Here is a 25,403-nt window from a genome sequence, read left to right as displayed (position 1 = left end):
TTTATATGAAAATATTTCAAAACTGATAAAAGCTACAACCATGAGTTATTTTCTGTTGTATTGTACATGAAATTGCGCACATTTTCATATATAAAAGTTTATGTAACGACTAATATAAACGGTGCAAACATTACGACAACGTGATTTAAAGAATTTCTGAGATGTTCGGGCCGAGTTACTGCGATACGTATGAAAATGTTTTTTCAAAAAATTCACCATAAATCGAAATATTGTGCTAGAGACTTCCAATTTATTGCAAAATGAAGGCAAATGATTGAATATTACTAGAATGTAAGAGTTTTAGCTTACAATTGCGTTTTCGACCATTTCGGTCAAGTTAAAAAGTTGACCGAAGGTTGAAATTTTGGCAGTTATCGTGATTTATGTGGAAAATATTTCAAAACTGATAAAAGCTACAACCATGAACTATTTTCTGTTGTATTCTACATGAAATTGCGCACATTTTCATGTATAAAAGTTCATGTAACGACTAATGTAAAACGATGCAAACATTACGACAACGTGATGAAAGAATTTCTGAGATGTTGGCCGAATTACCACTGGCGCAGACATAAGGAGGTTTTTTTCAGAAATTCACCATAAATCGAAATATTGTACTGAGAGACTTCCAGTTTGTTGCAAAATGAAGGTGTACATGATTGAATATTACTAGAATGTAAGAGTTTTAGCTTATAATTGTGTTTTTACCATTTCGGTCGAGTTAAAGTTGACCGAAGGTTGAAATTTGGCAGTTATGCGTGATTTATATGAAAATATTTCAAAACTGATAAAAGCTACAACCATGAGTTATTTTCTGTTGTATTCTACATGAAATTGCGCACATTTCCATATATAAAACTTTCTGTAACGACTAATATAAAACAGTTGCAAACATTACGACAACGTGACTAAAGAATTTCTGGCGAGGACGTAAGGAAAAGTTTTTCAAAAATTCACCATAAATCGAAATATTGTGCTAGAGACTTCAATTTGTTGCAAAATGAAGGTAAATGATTGAATATTACTAGAATGTAATTAAGATTTTCGACCATTTCGGTCGAGTCAAAGTTGACCGAAGGTTGAAATTTTTTTGTAGTAAATGAAGTCGTCCCTCGGCACCCAACAGACAATTTTAGTTGACATAATACGTCCAGTCGGCGTTTAAGGGTTAAATGAAAATCCAGAATACATTGTGGGGGTGAGAACCTGTCCTTGTCATAAAACATAAACCATCAATGTATCAAAATGTTAAATGAAGGGCATCCCCACACTTGCCACACAGCCTTACAGATATCAGTATGAAGGGACCACTCTGGAGGAATATTATAAGTCCTACTAAGCACATCCTCCATTGTGCTATGAACCCACAGAACTAAGCAAATATCTTGATAGTTAACAAGCAAAGAGACTTTGACCTTGTTCTTCCTTTCCATACGTAAACGATGGCAATGGTATTGCCCAAGAAGACCATCTAAAGCTCTAAAGTAGTTTATTTGCCTGTAGTTCTCCTTCCTGGAGACAAAAACATCAGGATTTTGATATACTGTATAGTGGAAATGTCAGAACTTTTCAGCAGACTGTGGTGCTCCTGGCACTAACAGAGATCATAAAGCATGTCCAGAGAAAGCCTCAAGTGCCTCTCCAACTCCTTCAAAAAAGCCAAGAATAACCAGTCATTCAATAATGGCAAGAGACACCGATACAATATACTGTATATTACTTCTGAAAAAGATGACAAAAATCCATATAATACTAAGTGAGCAAAGTAAACAGAAAAATAACAATGAAGGAACAGTCCCATGCTGCTATCATCAAATACCTCGCCATCAGATTCAAAAGCAATGCGACGCAGCTCCTTGATCTTATCAGTGGCATCTTGATCACTTGGATCCATACTAGTATTCATCCTTTCTTCATACTGATTAAGGAGTAACTGTTGAAGGACATATAGTTGATGAGCCATATCTGCTCCAACTGAACCAGTCTGTCAAAAGAAAGCATAAGAATATTAAAAAATTCTTGGGAGAAAAAATACTTTTGTATATGCTTAAAAACCTGTGTTAGCAGATACAAAATTCTTAAATAATGTTAACAAAGTTTATTTTGGGGCTTCAAGCTGGGTTACCAATGATCTTAATACATAAATTCTAACCAAATATAAATGTACACTTTCAGCTTTGAAAGTAAGGGTACTGATTGATTTTATCTTGAAATGGGATCAAACTGATAATTTTGCCCTCAATGACAAAATTATTTAAATATAACACTGGCCATTTTAATGATTCTTGAAAAATAAAACAAATTTTACAAATAAAACTCTCACGCTTAATAAAGAGAAAGTCAGATTCATAAGGCAAAGAAGAAAAATATATTTGACTGGCTAACGTATAGGTGTCAATCTCTCACCTTTAATGTACAATTACCTCCTGGAAACTGAAGACCATGTTCCTCAAGCTTTTAGTGAAAGAATTTTACAGACTAAAAGAACTTTAAAATCTCTCTTTTAACCCACCATACAATATTTCATAACAAACGCATGGATAAAAAAAAAATAATAATACATTCATCAATATAAAAATTTCACCCTACATTTGTTAAACAAAACTCATTAATCATTATTCACCTTACTCCATGTAAAAAATACCTAGTTAGACCAACCTGAAGAGCTGAAAGAAAGGTTCAAATGTGCATGTCGAGCCCACAGTTCACTTTCTGCCACCACCATCTCTCACTCAACTTTGCAACCATGCCTAGACGGATGTGTATGGTGCTTCCTACACTAAGTTATTTCCCAACTATTACATAACTGTACTTGAAATATCATAACTTACTACAGTAAGCCATTCACATAAACTATGTTTCCCAACAGACTTCCATGTGTTGTCATTATTCCCATACTGGCAAGTATTTCATAAATGCTGAATTGGCAACCAATATAAGACCACAGTTTCTTAAGAAGAGCATCAAACATAAATAAACTTCTAGTCACTGCTGACTTTTTTTTTAAACATTTGCTGCAAAAACTCTGGTTGCAATAGAAATGATTACAGGAAAACAGGAATGTTCTCAAACTTTCAAATGCAACATCACAGTTCCATTAATATTAGTTTGCACACATATGTACAGCAATTAAAATTTTTCACTTATTTGCACACATATGTACAGCAATTAAAATTTTTCCCTTATTTGCATCTTTTTTCTTAGTGCAAATGGGTGTGTATTTATCTGCACAAAAAGGCAAAGGGGTGAATAAAACTGGATACTGTACGGATGACTGCGCGGAGCAAGACTGAATAAACTGGAGTGGGATGGAAAATATCTCTGCTTAGCCAAGCTAATCCACTGAGTGCATGTATATGCTAATTACCTTAATGAGAATGTTGAATGTAGGTTGGCTTATTAATGCTGATGGTGTGTGGATAACGTAAAATTTGAAAGCCGATTCTCCCTAAGTACCAAGGCTTTCATTTTGGCTTCATAATGCCTATTTAATTATTTGTCTTGGCTATCAAATGCTTTATCAGGGAACTGCAAAGATGAATACTCTCTTCCTCTCTGTAGTATTTTTTCTGTAGTTGATCATTATAAAGTTGATCTTGGCATAAGCCAAACTGACAATGGTTGACTTTAACTTTCTCTAAACTTTTCCTACAGCACCTTTTCCAGTATTTTCATAGCATAATCATTTCATTCTAACAAAATGAACACTGTAAAAGTGTGAATGACTCCCATAAAAGTGGCACTTTAATGGTAAATGAATGAAGCAGTGATGAGTGAAAACAGTGAAAAGGAAGCATCTACACAAATGCCTCTGGACATGCACTGCTACCATTACCTCGTCTTTATAGCATATAAAAATAATTCACTTTGCTACATATTCATGAGGCAAGGAAAACTGAAATGGATAAGGTCATGTAATTTTGTAAACTATTCGTGCAAAAGGCGAAACATCTGATCTAACTACTGTATTTTACCTCTGCCTGAATAAGAACATTGTTGATTAGAATGGTTCTGTACTGCCTTGCAGATAATGTTGCTGACCAATACTTCTTTTTTTGAACATCAGACTTTTGGAATAAAGCATTGATGAGAGCCAAAACAGACTGCTGAATTTCCACTTTCTGTAAATATAAAAAAATTCCGAAATTAGTTAAAACAATGTTTTTGCAACCTCTTGATACCACATCTCTCCAAACATTCTTCATTCACAGTAAAATCTTCTCACTGTACTTCAGCCATGAATCTTTATTTTCTACAATAACACCTTTTCAAAATCTCCATTAATAATTAATAAACTGTAAAACATTAACAGCAAACATAATGTGCTAAGCTTAGAGTAGCCTTAAAGATATACTGGAAGTTTTTAAACTGTCTTCATGCCAAGAAACATCCAAATATTTACAAAATTTAGGTGAAATAAAGGTTAAAAAACTTGAAAAAGTGTCCCAGATTACTTTTACCTAATAAAAAAATCAAACTTAAATTACAGTAACATACCTTATTATTGGATATATGCTGCAACAAGTGGGGAATGGTGACTTGTTCTTCAACTAACCCATACTTTGTTTGGCTGTTTAAGACAATATTCTCTAGAATGCTAAGAGATGATGAGAGGGTGCGAGTATCTGTAGTTGACTGCACGTTGATAAAAGATACTACCTGGTGTACGGAACATAAAAAGCTATTTATTTACACAACAAAATTACACAGCTTAAAAATGATATTTTTTAGATACAATATGTAACAAATTCTTTAGTAACTGCCTGACCACTAAGATTAACACATTTCATCCTTAGTATTCTATGATGCTATTATGTGATACCTGGCACAACAGAGACCACCTTAGTTTTAAATGAAAATAAAAATAACAATAACCAATAAGTACAGAAGCCTTACTTTTACAACTGATTAATTTACAATTTTTTGTTTATGCCATATGTGCCTCATAATACTACTAAAAACTGGATGCCGTACAATCATAAATTCATTATAATGATCTGTGGGATCATAATTTTTGAAAAATGCATGCTTACCATGCAGCAACGTTGTTCTGCTGCTGACAGCGATGAATAATTACTGACAACTTCAAGTAGACTGATTAGCAGCTCAATATAAAATGGCCAAAAAACACTCTTCAAGCCTATGTCTGAACAGTGAATTATCATCAGCTGTCTGTCACATTCCAAAAGACAGGCACAAAGAAAACATCCTCTGGTCGTAAATGTGGTACCAAGCACCACATATTCTTTTGTATGATTAATGGATTTGTATAACAATAAAAATAAGAATTTTATAGGAAATATTGTTTAGCAACTTTAATCCTTGGCTTTGGCAAAATTCCATCACATCCTCAAAATAAACTCTCTCTGTTCCTAGGTGGTCAATGAGGTCTCCTCCTACCAATAATCCCTCTGCCTGTGGCCCTTTGGTCACTTTATCTTATAACCTTTCTTAAATTCTTGCTTTTCTTCTTCAAGACTTCTTGATTATCGTGCATAACCTTTTTTCATAAGACCTTAATGATCTTAGGGAAAAGGGCTAAACAGGTGTTTTTGGTGTAATCACCTACATATAAGGTCTGAGAGTTCTGGTTACATGGTCACCCAAAGTAAGGGAACTGAACATGGTACTAAGATGACTCAACTCTTACAAACTGCAGCAACAAAACAAACACTAACTAAGTACCAAAAGAGAAGACCAAATGCGCAGGCTATGTGATACAAAAATTTCAATACCTTTGCAATGAAAGTGTCTGGTAAATCATCCCAAGGCATTATGCCATGATCCATCAATTCTAAGAATGATGACAGCATGTTGGGCAGCAGAACAGTGTCAACCCTCTGTCCTTCCATGTATGAAATTAATAATGAAATACCCTGCGGAGAGAAAAAGTCATTGATACAGAAGCTACTCTAATTAAACATTTTACAATAATTAAACAGATCTAATTTCTGTCACTATGACATACAAAATAAATAAACAAACATCAGCTTATAATAATAAACTTGCTCTATAAAATAATCTGTATACAGTTTATAAACAATAAAACTATCTAATGCATATCCAACCTGCTTTGATATGAATTCATGAGCAAACGTTATGTCTGAGCTCATCTTGACTAGTCTATCGAGGGCTTCCTTTTTCTCGTCTGGTGACCCTTTCTTTACTTTGTTCAGTATATCCTCTGCAATTCTTGCAGCTGACAGAATCAATGACAAAACTGTACCATCCTGAAAAGAAAAAATGTTTCATAATTATCAATTTGTGATTGGAGTATTTTTACATAAAATTCTGTTACTTAAAAAAGTTGTAAAAGTTACTTCACAAATACAAGATGATTTTCCAGATCAAATAAATTAATATTTCTAAACAAAATCTGCTTTACTTATGTGTCACTGCCTCAGCAAGCCTTTACATTTTTGACTGAGGGAAATTTGTCAGCCATATTAGAAGGACTAATTTAATAAAAAATGGGAATGAATATAAGAGAAAACGTGATTCATGGGTGCTGGAATGTCACAATTTTCAACTTCATATCAAATGGCAATTTAGGAAATGGAAAATAACCACAAGAAAAGTCCAAAATTGTTGGTTAAAAGACAATGTTAAGAAATGACACATGGTGATGAATGACTAAGTAGTGAGCTACCCTTATCAATGGAACACTCAGTTGAGGAAAATATTCAAGAGGTTTGCTTAACATCAACACATCACATTTTAGTATCAAAAACATTTAATATCTGAATACCAATCTTCAAGTTTATCCTGAAAAATTATCATCATTCTCAAAGTTCCTTACCTGTCAAGTACTGAGCCAATTATTCTTTTGGAAGAATTGACACAAGCAAGAAAAGTAATATGATCTAGTATCAAGATACTTTGGTCCACTTTCAGTCAGAATCAGTTTTGTGACACATTCAGCATCTAGGTGTCAGTACATGTATAAAGCTTAGAAACAGTTAGTATGAATCCATAAAAACTGCTTCTAAGCTTGCTCAAAGTAAAAATATTGCAAAAATGTTTTTTCCAATTATTAAAATGAAGTTAAACATACCAACATGAAATTAAAATGGTGAAAAACACAAGGTACATTACCTTAATTCTACCTCTATTCTTCTCTGTAACATAATGGCATGGCGGTTCTGAGTACTGAAGTGAATAAAAACCAGGGTTATCTACTTTCCAGTATGTACACAGATCCTGCAACAGAGAATACTGACATAAACATCATTTTTTACAATCAAAATCAGAAGCATAACCTCCTTAGAGATCACTATGCAGAATTTGCTTCTGCTGCTATAGCTATCCTCCTCACTCAAAACATTCTCTACAAAGTATTGCATGATGACTTATCATCAGATAGCCTTACCAAAACTAAACTTTTCTATGGAATAATATCAGGATATTTTTTATTTCTTTTTTCTCAAGTTTGATCATAATGGCATTAATGAAAATTTTGGTAATTCTATCCACAGCAGAATAAGAACTAAAGGCAACTGAAGCATATCAGTAGAAGCATTATTTTCACACTAAAATTCTAAACAACAAAAGAAAGAAATGCTCAGTATGAATTTACAAATGCATGACAGTGGTCCAGTTAATTGGTTTAATACATAAAGTACTATTATGACCAAAATATGTATTCCCACTTAAGGGGGTACCACTTACAACATTCCTTGCATGTCTTACTGTAGATGGTGCTCAAGGTTTTTTGAAGAAACCCTTTGACTCCCAGCTAATGTACAGTAATGGTTTTTTTGCAGTGAATCATATATCTAACATTTGCTGAACAGTATGCTGCAGGAAGACATGCCAAATGACTACAGGAGCCTTTTCCTACAAGCCAGCACTGAAGGCTAAACTGAAGTAGGGTGTTTCTGTATACCATAAGGTAGTTCTCTTATTGTCATGCCCATTAACTACAAATGGACATGCAAATGATAATATTTTGTCATTCACTCATCAGATACACAGACACCTCATTGATCCAGTCCATGGACCATGAAGTCATCCATAACTCTTAATTCAGAATCCCTGGAGCCTGTGTCAAGGACATGCATCTCCAAAAAACTTAATTCAAGGGCAAATTAAAGTGTTTTGTTCCATCTTAGAAATTAGTTTCCTAAATACAGTACTTATAGTTGCAATATGCATGTATAGTCATGTCAGTAATACTGATAATAATATCTTTTAATTGAGCAACAAAAATTTGTTGAAAATTGGCAGGGTACAAACTGAGAGAAGGATTTCTTTTTAAATGCTGATCTTCAAATAAAATAACAAAAGAAATACAACTGAGTAACTAAAAAAGGGATTTACCAGTCAAAGAATCTGGACAACTTTCCTGGACTTTTACCTTTAATATGAACGGTGCCTGCTGATGGGCAACTTTGCAAATCAGGTTTACGATTTGCATATGTATTTTAGCATTTTTATCTGAACCTGATATGTCATTGCTTCACCAAAGTAGGATACTTACTACAATGAATGCTGCAAGAGGTTGTTGTAAGCTAAACTCTCCAAGATATGGATTAGCTCTCATGTCCATCACCCTCATCTCCACTGCAATCTTGACAACATTTGCATCTCGTGTTGGTGCCATGTTGAATTATGTCTGATATATATACCAATTCCTGAATGAGATGATAATACAGTAGTTAAACTCTGTCACCCAAAATACAGCATTTCATATTTCAAATAAAAAGAATTAGCTATATGACACTTGGTGTTTTTATTAAAAGCATTAACTAATTAATTCTAAGCTCTTCAAATAATTTTGGAACTAGTATTCCCAGCTAAAATTTTCATTTAAGACTTCTCTTCAAAGCATGACACTATTTTACTAACCATCCAAGATGAAGTTCTAGAACAAAAACTCAACTAGCAACACTTTAGCCACAAAATTCATCTAGGGTACTGCATTTTTTACTCTACTTCATCACAAATAAAAAGAACCTCAAGAATTTTCAATAACACAATGGCTAGTTCCTGACAAATTTTGTTTTTTCCAAAACACCGCTTTATCTGATAAGGTTATCCCTTCATAAATAATACTAGTCATAGTTTGAGAATGCCTGGTGTTATAGATCTGCAAATTCATAACACATACATAGCTAAGTATTTATTTGCAAAAATTACATTAGCTTTGGAATTCCTTTACAAATATAAAGCCATAGTATGAAAATGAAAAACACTAAATACATGTATAAAGAATAAAAATAAAAAATAAAAAAATATTTACTGGTAATATTTTATATTACATTACAGTATTCCAAAATAACAAGTACAGTATTTATTTTACTTTATATGACACCCAGCTGGGGCCTGTTGTACCTTATTTGACTAATTGTAGATAGTCCTAAATTTTCTTTACAGCACCCCTTTCGCAATAACTGTAATGCTTTCAGTCTCTTACTTTTCAAATGTTCCTGTTGGTCTTTTCCACACCAAACTTTTCTAACTTATCCTTCTCCACCTATCACGTCACAGTGAAGAACAAATCCTCGGCACAGGTTCTATTTGAGTCTAGAAACCAGACTCACTGGTCTTGTTAAAAATCAGACTCACTGGTCTTGTTAAACTATACAGAAGCTTTATGTAATTCTAAAGTAAAACACAATGATGTACATAAAAACAGGACAGGAAATATCATGGTAAAAGTAAATCTTCAACAGCTTTTATTTGGTTTTCATATTAAACATATTAAGGAAACTTGAAAACGTAATAAAAACTCCAATATAAAGTAGTTTACTGGTATTAAAGTAAAACAGATAAAATAATATCTTTTAATCATTACTGGATTTATAATAAATCATTCCACAGAATTTATAAAACAATGTAGTCTGAATAAACAAGAACAAAATCAGTCGAACCTAAATGCCTAAGCTTAACTAGCCTAACCTACTAGCCTACAAACCAAAACTAACACAGACTAAAGTTAACATAAAATATGCTATGCTAGGTCTCCTCGTTCGTCAAAATGAAAGATGCATTGTGGTTTTACCAAACTTCTTGACCGACGGGCTTGAGATGGCCGGTAGCAGGATCGATCCAGCTAGGCTAGCCTGGATAGGCATAGGCCCTGTGTTTATTAGGCAACGCCCATGGGCTCTCAATGTTCTTGAACAAAGTTGTACTTAAACCTATCCGGAAATGATCCATATTTCTCAAATTCACACACACTCGGGTAATTTACATAATAAAAAAAAAAACAGGGATAGAGAAACGTAATTAGACTGGGCTGGGTAATTTACCTTTTACTGCTGATTACAGCGCTGCAGTAAGTTCTACACTATGACGATAATTTTCATTTATGGCTGCTGTCCCTGGGTTTTAGATGCGGGTAAATTTAGGAGAGTTATAACCATGCTCAATCAGAATTTGTTTCACTAACCACAGCACTTCCTGTCTTGGAAAGTTCGTTTGTGACATTTACAAGACCACTTTTAGCAATGTTTACGAAGTTACATTTCCTGCTGTCAACAATCATGGGCGTGTTCTACTGACACTGGTTAACATCGGATGTCTTCTATTGACATTTGACCAAGTCTTTTTTTTAACCTTGATACATTTGTTTTTTGGCAAATTAGTTCCTTCCTTGACGCAAATGCTAAGCATAATTTGGTATACCATAATTCAATCTGCAGCTCTACAAATTAGCACAGAATGAAAGGCATGGATTAAAACAAAACCTTTATGGACGACTCTCAAAGCTAGTTTGACACAAGGTCCACTGTCAGCAAAGGGTAGCACCCAACCTTTGCAACAATGACAATTAAACAACGTGTACATTAATTCAGAATCAATAGACTTTCATATATGCTCTAGCTCAGCTATTTAGTTTTCCCCAGCGTAATGACTTAGTCAGTTAAGACATTGAACAACAGCCGAGTTTCAGCCACTTACCAGGAAGAGTTTTAGTTTTAAGTGCCGTGTAATAAAGCTCACTTGCACCAGAGTTCAGGACTTTTTAGAAATAATGAATCAACAATTATGTCTTATCCAGTTTCTGTTTTCAATCCTCTAGGTCTCCTTTTCGTTACTTTTCAATCTTCTCTTTTCTCTACTGGGACCTTTCCTAGATAGTGACCCCCAAGGGTTTTAATCCGGTATGTATCCACCTTTGCGGTGTGTTTAGCACAAGCCCGTTGGGGATTACCCTAGAAACATAAACAAAAGACTGTAAATGTCATAAGGATATTGACCCCAAGAAATATTAGTCCTAGATAACGACCCCCGAAAACCATTGGGGGGTCACTATCTAGGAAAGATCCCTTTACTAATTGGTTAGTTTACAATTCTCTTGATCCTTTTACTGTATCTCATAAGTTTTCACAAATTTGAAGATTCAGTAACATTTTAGGTCAGACATTCACATTTATAAAATAATGTAAGATTACAGCGACAGAGCAATAAATAATTGTAAAATAAATCTGTTAAAAAATTGATTCTGGAAGGCTACAAGTGGCGGCAAATTACTGGTTCATAAAAGATTTTATAAAAAAATTGATCGTTTAAAAACAATCGGTTTTCTGTGCCTTACTGCGAAATGGCAAAATATCAATAAACTAAGTAGGCCTATCATTCGAAAGACAGTTCATAGTAGTTTTTTAAGGAATTATATACCACCAAATTAAAGTACCGATCAAATCTTAGACCGTTCCCCGAAATCCTTAGTCATTAGGGCAAAGATGCTTACTATAGTCAGTGTCCGCTGATCTGTTGTCGAAATTTGTCTTGGGTAGACATTTTGTCATGGCAACATTCCTGATAATATCGGCCCCTGACAGGCTTAATCCCACCTTATTCGAATGTACACAAAAGACTTTGAATTCCTACCAAAGCACCTTTTTTAATGGAGACACAAGATTATATACAAAATGCAAAATAACTAATAATATATAAATCCTTTTGAGTTACTACAGATATACAGACCAAAAATTATATAAAAACTTAGTACCAGTAAGAAATACGATGAACGTATACGAACTACCAGAGAACGAAGAGGGACGCAGGAAATTATCTAACTTGACTTCCGGAATCAGAGCTTCAGCTGAAACTGAATTGCTGACGCTGTCGCTTTCATAAAAGCATTTGTTTGTTTTTCTCTCCCGTGTCCTTCTTCCAGCATTTTTATCTCGTCTTGTGTCTGCGGGCAATAAATCCCTGCACAGTGTTGCCATGACCGACTGTCAATAGATGTTAATTTCGCTGTGACAGGTGACAGTGGAATAGCCTTTTGTTCACCATGTCACAGAGTCGTAATTCAGATTTAGAAAGTCTGAGGCCTAGCCAGGCCACGTGAATTCATCGCCTTCGTAAGGACAATTGTTACTTAACTGGAGTCTGTTGGAGTTGGACTCTGATAATTAGTAATGTCTTCGTTACAGTTTGGTTAAGTCAAGCTTGTCTCTGGTCGATCAAGTAGAAACAGTTGAATGTTGCTAACAAATGTACTGCTTCATTGTAATTAATACAATATATATATATATATATATATATATATATATATATATATATATATATATATATATATATATATATATAATAATTTTATCATGTGACCGTGACTTTTTTTTATTTACAAACCTCAGAAATAAAACCGATCTCGATTCATAACTGGTGACAGTCACCAGATGAATTCGAACCACCGACAGTAACTATCCCTGACTTAAGTGATGAGCTCTCTCACCACTGCACTGGCAAGAGATGGATAAGTTGATACCGACTCTGTCGTACATATTCCCGTCGATTATTAAATCACTTTTGTACGTGATTCATTTATCTTCGAGTGCAGTTAGTTGTACTTGGCGTCGGCATCAACACGCTCCCATCGTGACACCCGATTGGTACGTTTGTACATAGCTCTCTTTCCTCTCCATATATATATATATATATATATATATATATATATATATATATATATATATATATATATATATATATATATATATATATATGCATATATATATATATATATATATATATATATATATATATATATATAATGTATAAAGATAAAATCCATGAAAGAGAAACACTGTTTCCTTTCCTTCGTAATTTATCTTTATTCTATTCATCACGTTCCATATTTTCGTGATTCAGTTATACATACCTACACACACACGCACACACATATATATATATATATATATATATATATATATATATGTGTGTATGTCAATAGTAATGTCAATGTGTAAATATAGAATTTAGGCCGCAGGCCAAGCGCTGGGACCTATGAGATCATTATGCACTGAAAGAGAAATTGACAGTAAGAGGGTCTGAAAGGTGTAACAGGAGGAAAACCTCGCAGTTGCACTAAGAAATAATTGTTAGAGAGGGAGAAAAGTCTGATACAAGAAAGATAATATGAACGGAGGTACAGTAACAGGAATGAAGGAGGTTGCAGCTAGGGGCCGGAGGGATACGGCAAGACCTCCAAGCAATGCCTACAGTGCGTCACATGAGGTGCACTGGCGGCAATAACCCCCTACGGGAGTATGCGTGTGTAAGTAAAAGGTAAACCACTTCCCCTACTGGAAGATGACCAGAGGGTCTCAACGGGACAAAATTCACAATACTGTTTCTGGTGAATCAGGGTTGAATCTTTTGAACAGAAAAATTTCACCAGCATTAGTTCCTTCATATAACTTCGACAGCAAACAACGCATCAACCCCCTAAACAAGCGATGCCTTTCATTTATGTATGGCACACACTCAAACACATACACATACTCATATCTTGAATATTAAGGTCCTTTCATCCCTTCTTCCCAATGCTTCCTAGTCAAACACGCTTTTCACCAACATATCCTCTACTCATCTTTTTACTTTAGCAAAACTTTTTTTTCTAGCAAATTTTTATAATAATCTATTTTTCATACTTATTAGCGCAGTGGCCCTTACTCCGCACATACCACATAAGCAAATTCACATCAACTTCAATTTTTTTTTTCTTTCATTCGCATTCAGCACTCATTCTACCTCTATTTATATTAACATTCGGTCCTCCATCATGGTTTTGATTTACATTCATAACCTCATTCTTGTTCGCAGCCACTTTCCACTTTCTAGCCTTATAAACCCTCGCAAAGCGTATGACTAGTTTTATCATCGTCATACTTGAATAATTTTGGAAGGCCGTATCTAGGCCTTCATTTACTCATTTGGTGGGACCCATATCTCAGTGAAAGCTTATATCTTTCTCGAGTAACTTGTTCTAGTGTGCTATAACTGTTTTTGAAGAGGTACTTCTTCGGTTTCACTTTAAACGTCTCTCAATTTTCACATCTTTTTAGTTCTTGCAGCAATTCATCGAATGGTCTTTGTGTCATGAATCTAAATGACTGTGTGAAAATATCTTTTATGTACCTTGCCTCCATTAATTTATATTGGCGCATAGTGAAACCTTTTAACTGTTAAATTAAGGACGAAACCAGGGTAGAAAACTTCTGCAGCAACAACTGCTTCATATATTCACACACTGCACTGTTTTAATAATATTAATCCGTCCTCTGAGATTCTGGACCTAGTTTGTCAGTTCACAGACAGAGGGTTAAGTGATAAATCATAAACTGTTAAGAAAATCATAATAAGCATTTTGTTATTAATTACTTTATTCACTCAAGTTAAGTGTTGTTGCCCTCGTATGAAAAGGTTATAAATCAAACACCAGGTGACGTTTCCAAATTTATTTTATGCAAAATATTTAATTTATAAAAATTCAACGGGTAACAAAAATATTTTCCACTGGGTACCACGTGATATTGTGACATACACAAACCGCCAACTTCTGTAACCAATTACAAATCCTCATGCACATGGAGGAATCTGCTGAAAAATCCATCCTTTTGCAAACGATCAATGACCTCCTGAAAGAACTGGTCGGAAGTAAACACTCCTGGTTTTGTGGAAACGAAGCGATGAAGAACTTGGGCCTCTACCCGCGCCTTGTGCCACTCTTCAACCCAAAAGCTTTTGGGATTTGGTTGACCTGTCAACACGCTCGGAGGCTCTGGACATCCGTAATGACTTGAATCAGCCTGCTTCCTTTGGCTATTGAAGCCACGCAAAATTTCGTCGCAGACATGACACTCAAAATGCTCAATGAAGTTTCCTCGCTCGAAATCATTGTTAATACCCCATTTTCTATCGTCCATTGACTTTATAAGATTTGTATTTGATACCATTCCCTTCTCTTTGTGTTCCAAAAATGACTCGTATAACGTGTCATTCTGCAACACAGCATACAGGTACTGCGCTAATTCAACAGGAGAATCAAAATCTCTTATATGTATAATTGATTTGGGATTAGGGACCCAATCGATAATTGAAGGAGATCCCCAGTAAATTGGAATAGTTCCTACACTCAGAGGCCGCCACAATTTTTCCGTAATATAATCATCGCAAGCAGCATTTTCAATGGCAAGTGCAAATTTGTATTTGGAAACTAGTTTCCTAAAGTCCGTGTGATCATATGTGGCGGCTGCATCCTGTAGATGTAAGGGCAGATCCCGATTATGAAGACAACGTCCATAAGAATCAATTTTAATCAATTTGGATAATTCCTGAACGAAGTTATCTCTCTCGGCAGGGGTATCGCAGTCGGACTGCACGTATATTATTGGAGCTAAATCATCTCGTTCACTAAATAACGTTTTTTCTGTTAACGTGAAATATTCGTCCGTAGAAGTCAAAATATCAATACTGACAAGGTGCTGCAAAGTAAGGGGGAAACTAGAATTCCTGCGAAACGTTGATGTTACATTAAATAATTTTAACACCGGGTCGTGGTCAAACAGAGGTTGGTTTTTAGGAGACTCTTCGTGCAACACTCCCCACCACTGACTAAGAGGACGCGGGAGTGGCAAATCTTCAACATTAAAATCACTACCATAAAATAGCACTGCTTTTGTAGTTTTTTCATTGACAACATTCCTATTTTCAGTGAAAAAGCATGTGCCTACAGAGCAAGTACGAGATTGACCCTGAATTCCTGTAAACGGGGTCCACCACAAAACAACGTTCTCCTCCCCTTGGCTGTCAACATTTGGGGGTGTGGCCAAATTATCAACAGGGCCGGCATCTTTATTTTCGTCCAAGTAACACGAAACAAGGAAAAAATTACACATATACAATGTAATGAGCAAGTAATACCGTTTCACACACATTATCATTGATGTTTCAGAACACGGAATTGTCTTTAGCAAATCCCAAATAAAATGCCATCCAAGCACTCGACTTTCTCTGACAGCTGATGCAATCCTTTACGTGCACGTAATGCTAAAGATTTCAAATTTCGAAACATATGTACTGTGCTATGCATGTTTACTCTAACCTTGATAACGTACCAACCGTGACAGCGCCGTCGTTTTCACTTAAGAGGAGAAAGCGACCGAGATCGTTGAAAATTGTGCCTGCCGATGATACTCGGAAATAGATTTAAGGCAGTGATGCACACAGTGAACGTGGACCAATCACGTGGTCTTATGAGAGCATTCTTAGCCTAAGCAACTTGCAAAGTATGTATACTGTTCACTATATTAACATATTTTAGGCATATAAAAGTTGAATTTATACTTTATTTTATATTTTTTAAAGTTAGTATGAATTTAATGCGTGCATTACCAAATTTTTGGAATTTATTACGATAATATAAGTTAAACTCGAATGTTACGTACGTGGTGGCTTGTTTACACCTGACGGGCAGACGGCACTTCAATCTATTTGTTCACGTATTTCAGTAAGGGTATATAATTTTATGTTGATAAATAGATGTTAAAAGTAAGATTATGAATGTTTTAAAGCTCTGGGAAGCTTGTTTTTGGTGTATAAACAGTACTTATAGCTTCATTTAACCCAATTAGGCTCGGTTTAGAACTAGGTAAGTGTAGGCTTAGGATACTCAGTCTTCATAGTAGACGATGTAGTATGCTGCTATTATTTATTCCATTTGTGATATCGTAATCCCATCGAGTTATATTACTCTGTCACCTGAAAATATGAGAAAATATGGTCGTTAGAGGCCAGAACCATTCGTTCATAGGCCTAGAAAGCGAGTCTAGTTGATAATACCGTACCTTAGCTTAGCCTAGGCCTATTTAGCCGAGACTAAATTACCCTGCCTGTCCTAACACTGGTTTTAGTAAAGTTTTCTATAACAAACTTTAAATGTAAACTATAACTCTGTGGAGAGCTTTTCAAGCGAGTGATATGGTATATAGAGAAGCTAGACTGGGCTAGCCTTCACTTTGACAGGCTAAACTGGGCCTAGGGTAGGGTAGATCTACGAAACCCGTTGAATTTCTGTATTGGTTAAGGCTGATAGGCCTATTCCCAGTGTTTGGGCAGATTAGGCTCAAGTTATTCGAGCCAAAATGTCATTCGAATGTGGGCATTAGAGACTTTAAACATGCTGCTCCGAGATTAAGCTTTACAATAAGCTGTGACTTGATATCAGTAGAACTAAAAATATCAAGTCATTCAAGAAAAAATTAAATACTTTTCTTTTTTTCTGAGTGCTATGACAGTGTAGATTTGACTATTAATATGCACTAGGCCATGCCTGCAGTGGGGCGAGACCCTAGAAAAAAAGAAAGAAAAAACAGTAAACAGTAACAGTTTTGCCCTTAGCTAAGCACTGGTGGAGATTGCATTCTTATGCAGATGTTTAATTTTTAAATGCATTTTTGCCACAGCTGTCTGCCATTAAGGTAATTTTTCACTATACAGTACACTGCTGGCATGGTACTAGAAATACACAAACTGGCCTATTATAAAGTGAAGAATGTTTTGTGTTAAAATTACTTTTGTTTAATGGTTTTCATCAAAAGTACCTTCTGTAGGATTAGATTGAGCACTTTTGTCATATCTGCACACCTTACCTTGGTAGGATTCCATTGGTAAACTCCCCTAGCAATGCTACCCTGCATAATTCAAGTTTAGTTTAATCAAGTAGGTCTGCACCTTGATTAGCCTGGGAAGTCTTACAAGACAGTCACTACATTCTTAGCCTATTGTATTAATGAATGCTAGTCTAGATTCTGTTTTAAGAGGTGCCCTATTTTGAAATCTTTATCCCTTAGGCTATGATACAAAGGATTTTATATCTTTTGAGTCCAACTTACAAGATAGAATCCAGGCTAGCTAATATTAACACAGTAAACTATGGTACTAGATTAGTTATGGTTTGAAAGATTATCTTAGTAATGCACTAACCTTACCTTAATTAGGATAGCCTCAGCAAAAGGGGTGTGTCAGTAAAACTCCAATCGATTAAGGCAGGCTGTAGAAAAGCACTTGATACAGGCAAAGTGAGGGTAGATTGAATTTACAACAAATTATGAGAAACAACTATACAGTAGTTGACTTATCACCCTAGGCAAATGCAAGAGTAAAACTTGATGAGAGCTCAGTATCCCGAGCGTTACCTACTTGAGTTAATTAACTTTGAAATAGTACTGAAATTTATATGAAAATATTTAATCATTAGTTTACTCAGTTACTCTCATCTTTACTTAGGCCAAATTATTCTAATCTTGATAAAAATATACATTCAGGGGTTTTAAACATGATAACAATGCTTTCATAAAGTTGCTCTTGTGGTGACTGCAAGTATATGTGTTGGTTATTAATGTCTTTAGGCATCCATGAAATGATTGATCTTATGAGGTTTATCCAGTGCTGAGATATCTCAGATATCTCAGAGAAAGCATTGAATAGGTAAATTTACCTTAAGAATTTCATCTATTTCCAGGTATCCCTTTGGCATTTGTAAAGGAGTAATTTTTATTTCATTCTGTACGCCAGTTTTTGTTTCTTGCAGGTAAAAAAAAAAAAAAGTCAAGGGAGAGACTAAGTGCCTCAGAAGGAGGCTGCTTTATTTACATTAATTACCATTATCAAGTTAATTAAGAATTCTGTATACAGCTATCAAGTAAGGGTTTGTATCTATCAGCCAGACCATTTCAGAATGTTTTCCATTTGCGGCTGAATAAAATCACTCGAGTTAGTTATGATAGCATTTGTAAAAAATGTAGCTGACATCACATGAAGTATTCTGCACTACATTGCATTTTTCTTTTGCAGAAATGGACATCCTTTTACCACTGTTCCAGCTACTGTACTTTGTAGCCCATTTCCTCGTCAGCTTAGCACTGTCTGTTTATGATACTTTTCATGACTTGCACAGACTGCTGTTGAGAATCTATGCTTGCTTAAAACCTATGGATGTTTCAGCGTATCGTCTACAAGCAGATGCAGCACTTCTCAAGAAAATTCCAGAACATGTAGGGATAGTAGTTATTGGGCATAATGTAAATTATATATCTCATCTTGTTACAGTTATTAATTGGTGTGTTGGTTATGGTGTTAAATACATATCCCTTTATGATGCATATGGCATACTAAAACAAAATAAATCACTTATTGTCAAATCACTTGAAAGCATAAGTTGTGGTGTTAGGTTTAATGTTATAACACACAGTTTGGATTGTCATCAGGTTAAAGATTGTGTTTCCATAGGTAGCAGAAGTGAGAATGGATATTCATACCCTCAGGTAACAGTGAACCTCCTGAGTTTAGAGGATGGGAAGGGTAATCTTGTAACAGTGGCACGCAGGTTGTGTGATGGTGCAACCGAAGTTGACCAGAATATGGTGGATAACTGTTTGGTGACACAGGGACAGCCTGATCCTGAGGTGGTTATAACTGCAGGAAAGCCAGTGACAATTTTAGGTTTCCTTCCTTGGCAGTTAAGACTCAGTGAACTTTATGAAGTGCCATATTTGAACAGATTTGAGTATAGTGAATTTCGAACTGTTTTTGAGAAATATTCAAGATGTGAACAAAGATGGGGAAAATAGTTAAGCTGTATACATTATGGTTTGAAAATTTAGACGATTTACACAGAAATATGGTGTACTTAAATGCTATACTCAGGTTGTAAGAAGAAAAGTTACCACTCATTTTGTTTCTAGTGCCAGTTTCGACCTTTGTATTTCGTTAGTGTGAAGAAAGTACTAAGGTATTTTTTATACTACATTCCATAAAGACAGAAAAAATGACAGCATTTTTAAGCGTATCATAGCTAGTTGACGGCGTACTTCAATGTAGTTTTTCATGTGTTACAACAAAGGGTTAAATAATTTTCAGCCAGGCAGCTTTTCACGTTACACCTTCATCAAAGTAAAGTTTATTTGTAATTTTGTATTACTTTCTTCCACATTTTCTAAGGAATGCATATCCTATTACCAAATGTTATTAGTTTTGATTAAAGAATACTGTATATTCTGTTGCTTAGATGCATTTCTTTAAGACAGTTTGGTAAAGAAGTTTTTGATTAAATGAATAATCCAGAATGAGTTTACTGTAGGAAAATGTATATTCTTTAGGTAATTGTATTGGATTACATGCCTTCTCTTTCGAGTTTCATTTTCAGCTCAAAATTTATGTGCAAAATGGTATTTGTCATTTTTTTCTTTCTTATTTTAAGGTATGACCTATTAGCTTTTAATGTCCTTTAGTTTATTATGTATTATTATTCATATTGGCTTCTGAATTTGTTAAGAAGGAAACCCCCTTATTGCCTTTCTTTTGCATTTAACTACATGAATCCTGGCATTGTCATGTGACTTTCAGTATTGTTAAAAGGGAATACTTAATGATTTGTGGTGAGTGAATTTGAAGCTGCCTACAAGAGCTTGCTTGACTTTTCTGTTAACCTCCTAATATGACAGGCTGCCATTGGTCACCTTCCTCCCATGACAAGGTGCAAAGCACTTGCTTCATAGTTTTTAAGTTGGCCTAGTATTTGTAATCTGCAAATCAAATCTCTCTTCCTCTCACCTGAATGTGTGTGTGTTTGTGTGTGTATGTGCTTCTATGTGAAGGAAAACTGCAGGAGAGAAAGAATAAGATTATAATATTTATAATATACAAAATTGGGAACATGTACTAAATACTGTACTAGAAAGCATTCAGTGTTATTGTATACTAAATGCATGTGTACCTTGGACCAGGTATATGCCGATGAGAATTACAGTGAAAGTGGGGCCAATGATGGATAGTACATAGAAAAGAGGTGCATGTAACTATATACAAGTATTTTTTCATCCATCACATTGCTTGCTTTCAGTACTCTAAAGGAAAGCAGGAATCATCACGAAACACGTCTCAATTACTGCCACTCTGTCAACTGAAATATATAAAATCTTCATGTAAGTAATGTCTTTTTAGGCAATAATTAAAAAATACTTTTAAATAACAATAACAACACTTAATTAAGTATCCAAATTATACATGTATGTAACTCGTTCCTTTTGTAAACCTATCTTTTCATTTGTGCTAACATTTCTGCCATGTGTTTGCATCTAGGTTTTCCCCTTTCAACCTTGGTAAATTTATCCTATACAAACATTTCATGTCCAGAGCTATCACTTTTTCCCAATCATTTAATATCCACACCTCACTTTGGTAATGGAGATTTGGCTTAATAGTCTCCTTATAAGGTACATCGTATACTCTTTCTTCTCTTGGAAACATCTTGCTGATAACCAGCTACCTTCCATGCATCATATACTGTATTGTGACTTGGCTCTTAACTTTCCAATATCTACTGTAAATACCTATTTGGATCTGCAGCTTCGATTCTTCTACCATCCAACCTGAAGTCTGTATACACTATACACATACAGTTATGGGGGAAGTATTACTGTACAGTATATGCCTTATTGATCCTTGGCCATTTGTCGGTAATAGATTGAGGAAAATTTTGGTTTTACATTCTTTTCTGTAAGGAATGAGGTAATTTCAGCAAACAGGTACCAGATGTTAAAATGAAATTTTTGATGGGACCTCTGTTTTTTTTTTCATTATGATGTTATGCACAGTACTATTCATTTATTTTGCTTATGATGGGTTTATTTTTTTATGAACGTGTTGGTAGTAACTTTTCAGCCACTAAAAACATAGACAGTGGTATATTTAATTAGGTTTGCTGTTTGCACATTTTTTTTATATGCTTTTGGTGCAATATTTTGAGGTTGAACTTACACATCTTTGTCAGCAATATGCACTCATCAGTACTTTCTTTATTTAATCTTTTTACATTATCAGTGAACTTAGTTTGATGGCTGTCACATGAATACAGTACCAACAACTTGAACAGTAAATAATGGAGCTCTAATGAGTTGAGTTGACCTCTAAATTGATAAAGATTATTTTTACCCATTTTTAAATAGTCAGGCACCCTGGAACCCTTTAGCTTGCAAGAATCCGGTGGTCACCATCTGCTTAATGCAAAATCAGTTACTGTACGTTCCTATCAGAGGAGTGTGTGGACGATTCAGTATATTTAGAGCATTGCATTTCATGGTACAGTTTTGAGAAGTCACTTTGTGGCAATAGCAGGCTAATGTTACAATATGTATACTGGGACTGAAAATGTGAATACTGTATTATGTATTTGGCAATTTCCAGTTTTAGATTATCTGCTGGATGAAGGCTTTGTGGAATTCGTCTTATCTGCTGTTCTTATGCAGATGTCACTCACTTACTACAAATTATTCTTTCATCCCACTGTAACTATGTACATGACCCAAAATACGTCACATGGTAGTGCTAAATTTATACCTGTTGCTGTAGTAGTGAAGATTTACCTTTCGAGTTACTCGGTACAGTACAGTAAATAGTTTTTCTATCCTTTGAGATTTGTTACTGTGAGGACTTCACTGTAAGTAAAGGTTGGAAATGATACAGTACTTTCATTATTTTTTATCACTGTCATTGTATATGGTCACGTAATCATGGCTGTAATTTTATAGTCACGTAGTCATGGCTGTAATTTTATATACATTTTTAATATCAACAAACTGTTTATATTAGCATGATATGGAAGATGCTTTCCACTGATTGTTCTGCAGTGTGGTTCATATGTAATTTGGTTTGAAGAGCTCTCTTGAATTTCTTGTGTGTAGCATAATGAAAATGTTAAATACTTTTTGTATGGTCAGATCTGTTTCATCAGCCCTTGTGTACTTTGCATAATTTCAGTGTTCATATTTCCTAGGTTTTCATGCGTGGTTGAAACTGAGTAATTAACTGTGATAGTGCCTAACTTTCTGATTTCTAAGTTCACTGACATTAATAATGTGTGTTTTTAATATGAAGTCATGGTGTACTCATGAAAGATATGGGGAAAGGTTTAGTTACAGATAAATGAGCAAGTCATAGTATGTGGAATGCATTTGATTTATTTTAGGGAAAGGGCGCAGAAAATAACTTCTTGCTTTTGGAGAATTCTCAGTGCAGTGCACCTTGTGTTGTAAATGAAAAATGTAGTGGAAATTATATTGATATTTCAGGTATCACAAAAGTGAGGTTGCCAGTTTGCCCATGTTTTTTGACAGTGAGTGAATACATCAGTGCCACAATTTCCCTTTCTTACATATATATACTTTCATGATCAAAAATATTTTCTTTATCTGCTTTTCCCTCTATTGCATTAGATGGGAAATATGAGTGTCCTCCATTCTACTCTGTCCAGTGCTCTTTCTGCCTGAATAGGAATCATATATGAAGCAAATGTAAAAGTGAATGGAGGGCCAGAGGTCAGATTGTAATGTATACTGTATAATTAAGTCAGCATATATCTTACACTTTGTAGGATGAATTGAGAAAAATATTGCAATAGAAAATAGGATAATGGACAGTTATAAACTGCCATGCCATTGGTTTAAATAACAAGAACGCATTAAGAAAGTTGGTGTAAAATTTAATCTGCATTAGCAGATATGTTTAGTATTGAAGCTACCACAAGTTGTCTGTCTGGGCAGATTCATTTTCATTCTTCTCCCATGGTAATTTAATGACATAGTTTGAAAACCTGGGAAGTCCAGGGTGCAGTAAACATTTTTTTCTTTCGGCCATCTTTAAAGGCTACAAATCTTTCATGGATTTATATTCTGGAAAGACTGGAATTTTAGTTTCATTTAGCACTTTTAAAACCCACAATTGATTTAATATAGCTTATTTTCTTATCTGAAATCTTATGGCTGAAACCTTTAGAACTTAGGTTCTCAAGCTATTGGTATGGAACACTAAACTTTCATTTGAAATAACTCCAGCTAGAAAATATTTGAGAGAATTCACAGTGCACTTCTATGCAGCAGTTGTAGATTAATATTTCATGCAAATTGTTTTTGAAGGTATTTTTAGGGGCTGTTATTCTCATTCTGGCTAGTTGTATTTTAGTAAACAAATGTTTCTCATGACTTAAATGATGTATGCACACTGGCATCTTTGTTGTTAATGACTGTTTTCTTTCTGTTGAGAATTGTTCAAAAGATTGCACAATATTAGTCAAATATCAGTGCTCTTTATTGCCCTCATAAAATTCATATTTATATGATACTGCCAGGTAAAACTTGTATTAAGCTTTTCAAGACACCCAGGTTCTGTACACCCCTAATGAGTACCTGTATTTATTTTGTCTAAATATTTGCATTTATGAAGGTTGATATAATGTGCATACCTAAGTGCAATCTAATGAAAAGTATCAAGTTTCCAACACAAAGTAGTCCTTGATATTATGATAGTAAGTAACTATGTGATAAAAGTTAATGCATATTTAAGTATGACATAGATGACATTTATCTTGATGCTTTAGGATGTTTTATAGTTTTGATTTCCCATGAACTGAACTGTCATGATAAATTCATGATTCCTGAAGATAGGGCTAAAGTGAGAGAACAGTTTTTCAAGTACTATACAATAAAAAAAAAAAAAAACTTTTAATATCTGTACTAGGGCAGAGTATTTCCAAGGTTGAATTAGTTGGGCGGCAGAGATTTTCCAATCTCGTAACTTTAGTTGATGCAAAAAGGAGGGGCGAGAGCCATGGTTGAATGTACAAATAACCTAGGTGACTAAGGTAGGTGATTACCACTAGCCCAGTAAGTAAATTCTATGTGATGTAAATTTCTTGTTCGTACAGTGAATATAGTTCAGGTGTCAAATAGGACATTTTTTTTACTTTGAGACATTTAGTACTATTGTAGAATTTGATTAAGGAAAACTCTTGGAAATGGTTTATACTGTAAATGTCAACTTGATTGTAATAAGAGATGGTTTTCTCTTGAAAATATGCGCTGTATCATTGTGGAATCTTCATTTGGGATGTTTCTTGAAAGTCTCAACTGTTGAAGTTAACAGGTATCTCTGTTTTTGCAGCCCAAAGTTCTCTTGCAGTGGTCAGAATTATTGCAAGCTATCTGTGATAGTTAATTATTGAAAATTTTTATTTCTGTATAGTTTGACATGATTCCATATTAATAGTAATGTAAATATTTATGTTAGCAGAGGCTGTTACTGCTAATTCTTTGTTTCAATAAATGTTATTTATA

General features: G+C 34.6%; 3 protein-coding genes across 7 annotated transcripts in view; 1 reads left to right on the top strand and 2 right to left on the bottom strand.

Moving 5' to 3' along the window:
• The window catches only part of Ced-12 (engulfment and cell motility Ced-12), a 27,963-nt gene extending 11,481 nt beyond the window's left edge, over nt 1-16,482 (bottom strand). For 2 of the 3 annotated variants that reach the window (XR_010853746.1, XM_067107745.1), the window contains exons 1-8: nt 10,254-10,719; nt 8,480-8,633; nt 7,096-7,200; nt 6,069-6,230; nt 5,736-5,876; nt 4,498-4,659; nt 3,975-4,121; nt 1,820-1,984 (exon numbers count right to left, since the gene is read on the bottom strand). Coding sequence is in view for 2 of the 3 variants with exons in the window: in XM_067107745.1 (XP_066963846.1) it covers nt 1,820-1,984; nt 3,975-4,121; nt 4,498-4,659; nt 5,736-5,876; nt 6,069-6,230; nt 7,096-7,200; nt 8,480-8,602 (1,005 nt within the window). In the remaining variant the exon portion in view is untranslated. Of the gene's footprint in view, nt 1-1,819; nt 1,985-3,974; nt 4,122-4,497; nt 4,660-5,735; nt 5,877-6,068; nt 6,231-7,095; nt 7,201-8,479; nt 8,634-10,253; nt 10,720-16,352 lie in introns of those variants that run through there. The other variant, XM_067107746.1, reaches the window with a different exon arrangement.
• On the bottom strand, nt 14,679-16,354 carry FucTB (alpha-(1,3)-fucosyltransferase 10). The gene has a single exon (XM_067107756.1). It carries the CDS (start codon nt 16,176-16,178, stop codon nt 14,805-14,807), a length of 1,374 nt encoding a protein of 457 aa, XP_066963857.1. The 5' UTR covers nt 16,179-16,354; the 3' UTR covers nt 14,679-14,804.
• Tango14 (transport and golgi organization 14) lies at nt 16,391-25,403 on the top strand. Of its 3 annotated transcripts, none has more exons than XM_067107758.1 (2): nt 16,391-16,523; nt 19,090-25,403. In XM_067107758.1, exon 2 carries the CDS (start codon nt 19,092-19,094, stop codon nt 19,863-19,865), a length of 774 nt encoding a protein of 257 aa, XP_066963859.1. In that variant the 5' UTR covers nt 16,391-16,523; nt 19,090-19,091; the 3' UTR covers nt 19,866-25,403. The 3 variants fall into 3 exon arrangements, with proteins under 3 accessions (XP_066963859.1, XP_066963858.1, XP_066963860.1); XM_067107757.1 differs by lacking the exon at nt 16,391-16,523 and adding an exon at nt 16,608-16,744; XM_067107759.1 differs by lacking the exon at nt 16,391-16,523 and adding an exon at nt 16,772-16,885.

This window comes from Macrobrachium rosenbergii, chromosome 8 (genome assembly GCF_040412425.1).
Source record: "Macrobrachium rosenbergii isolate ZJJX-2024 chromosome 8, ASM4041242v1, whole genome shotgun sequence".
In the NCBI taxonomy this organism is placed as follows: Eukaryota; Metazoa; Arthropoda; class Malacostraca; order Decapoda; family Palaemonidae; genus Macrobrachium; species Macrobrachium rosenbergii.
This window is presented reverse-complemented; position numbering and strand designations above follow the sequence as displayed.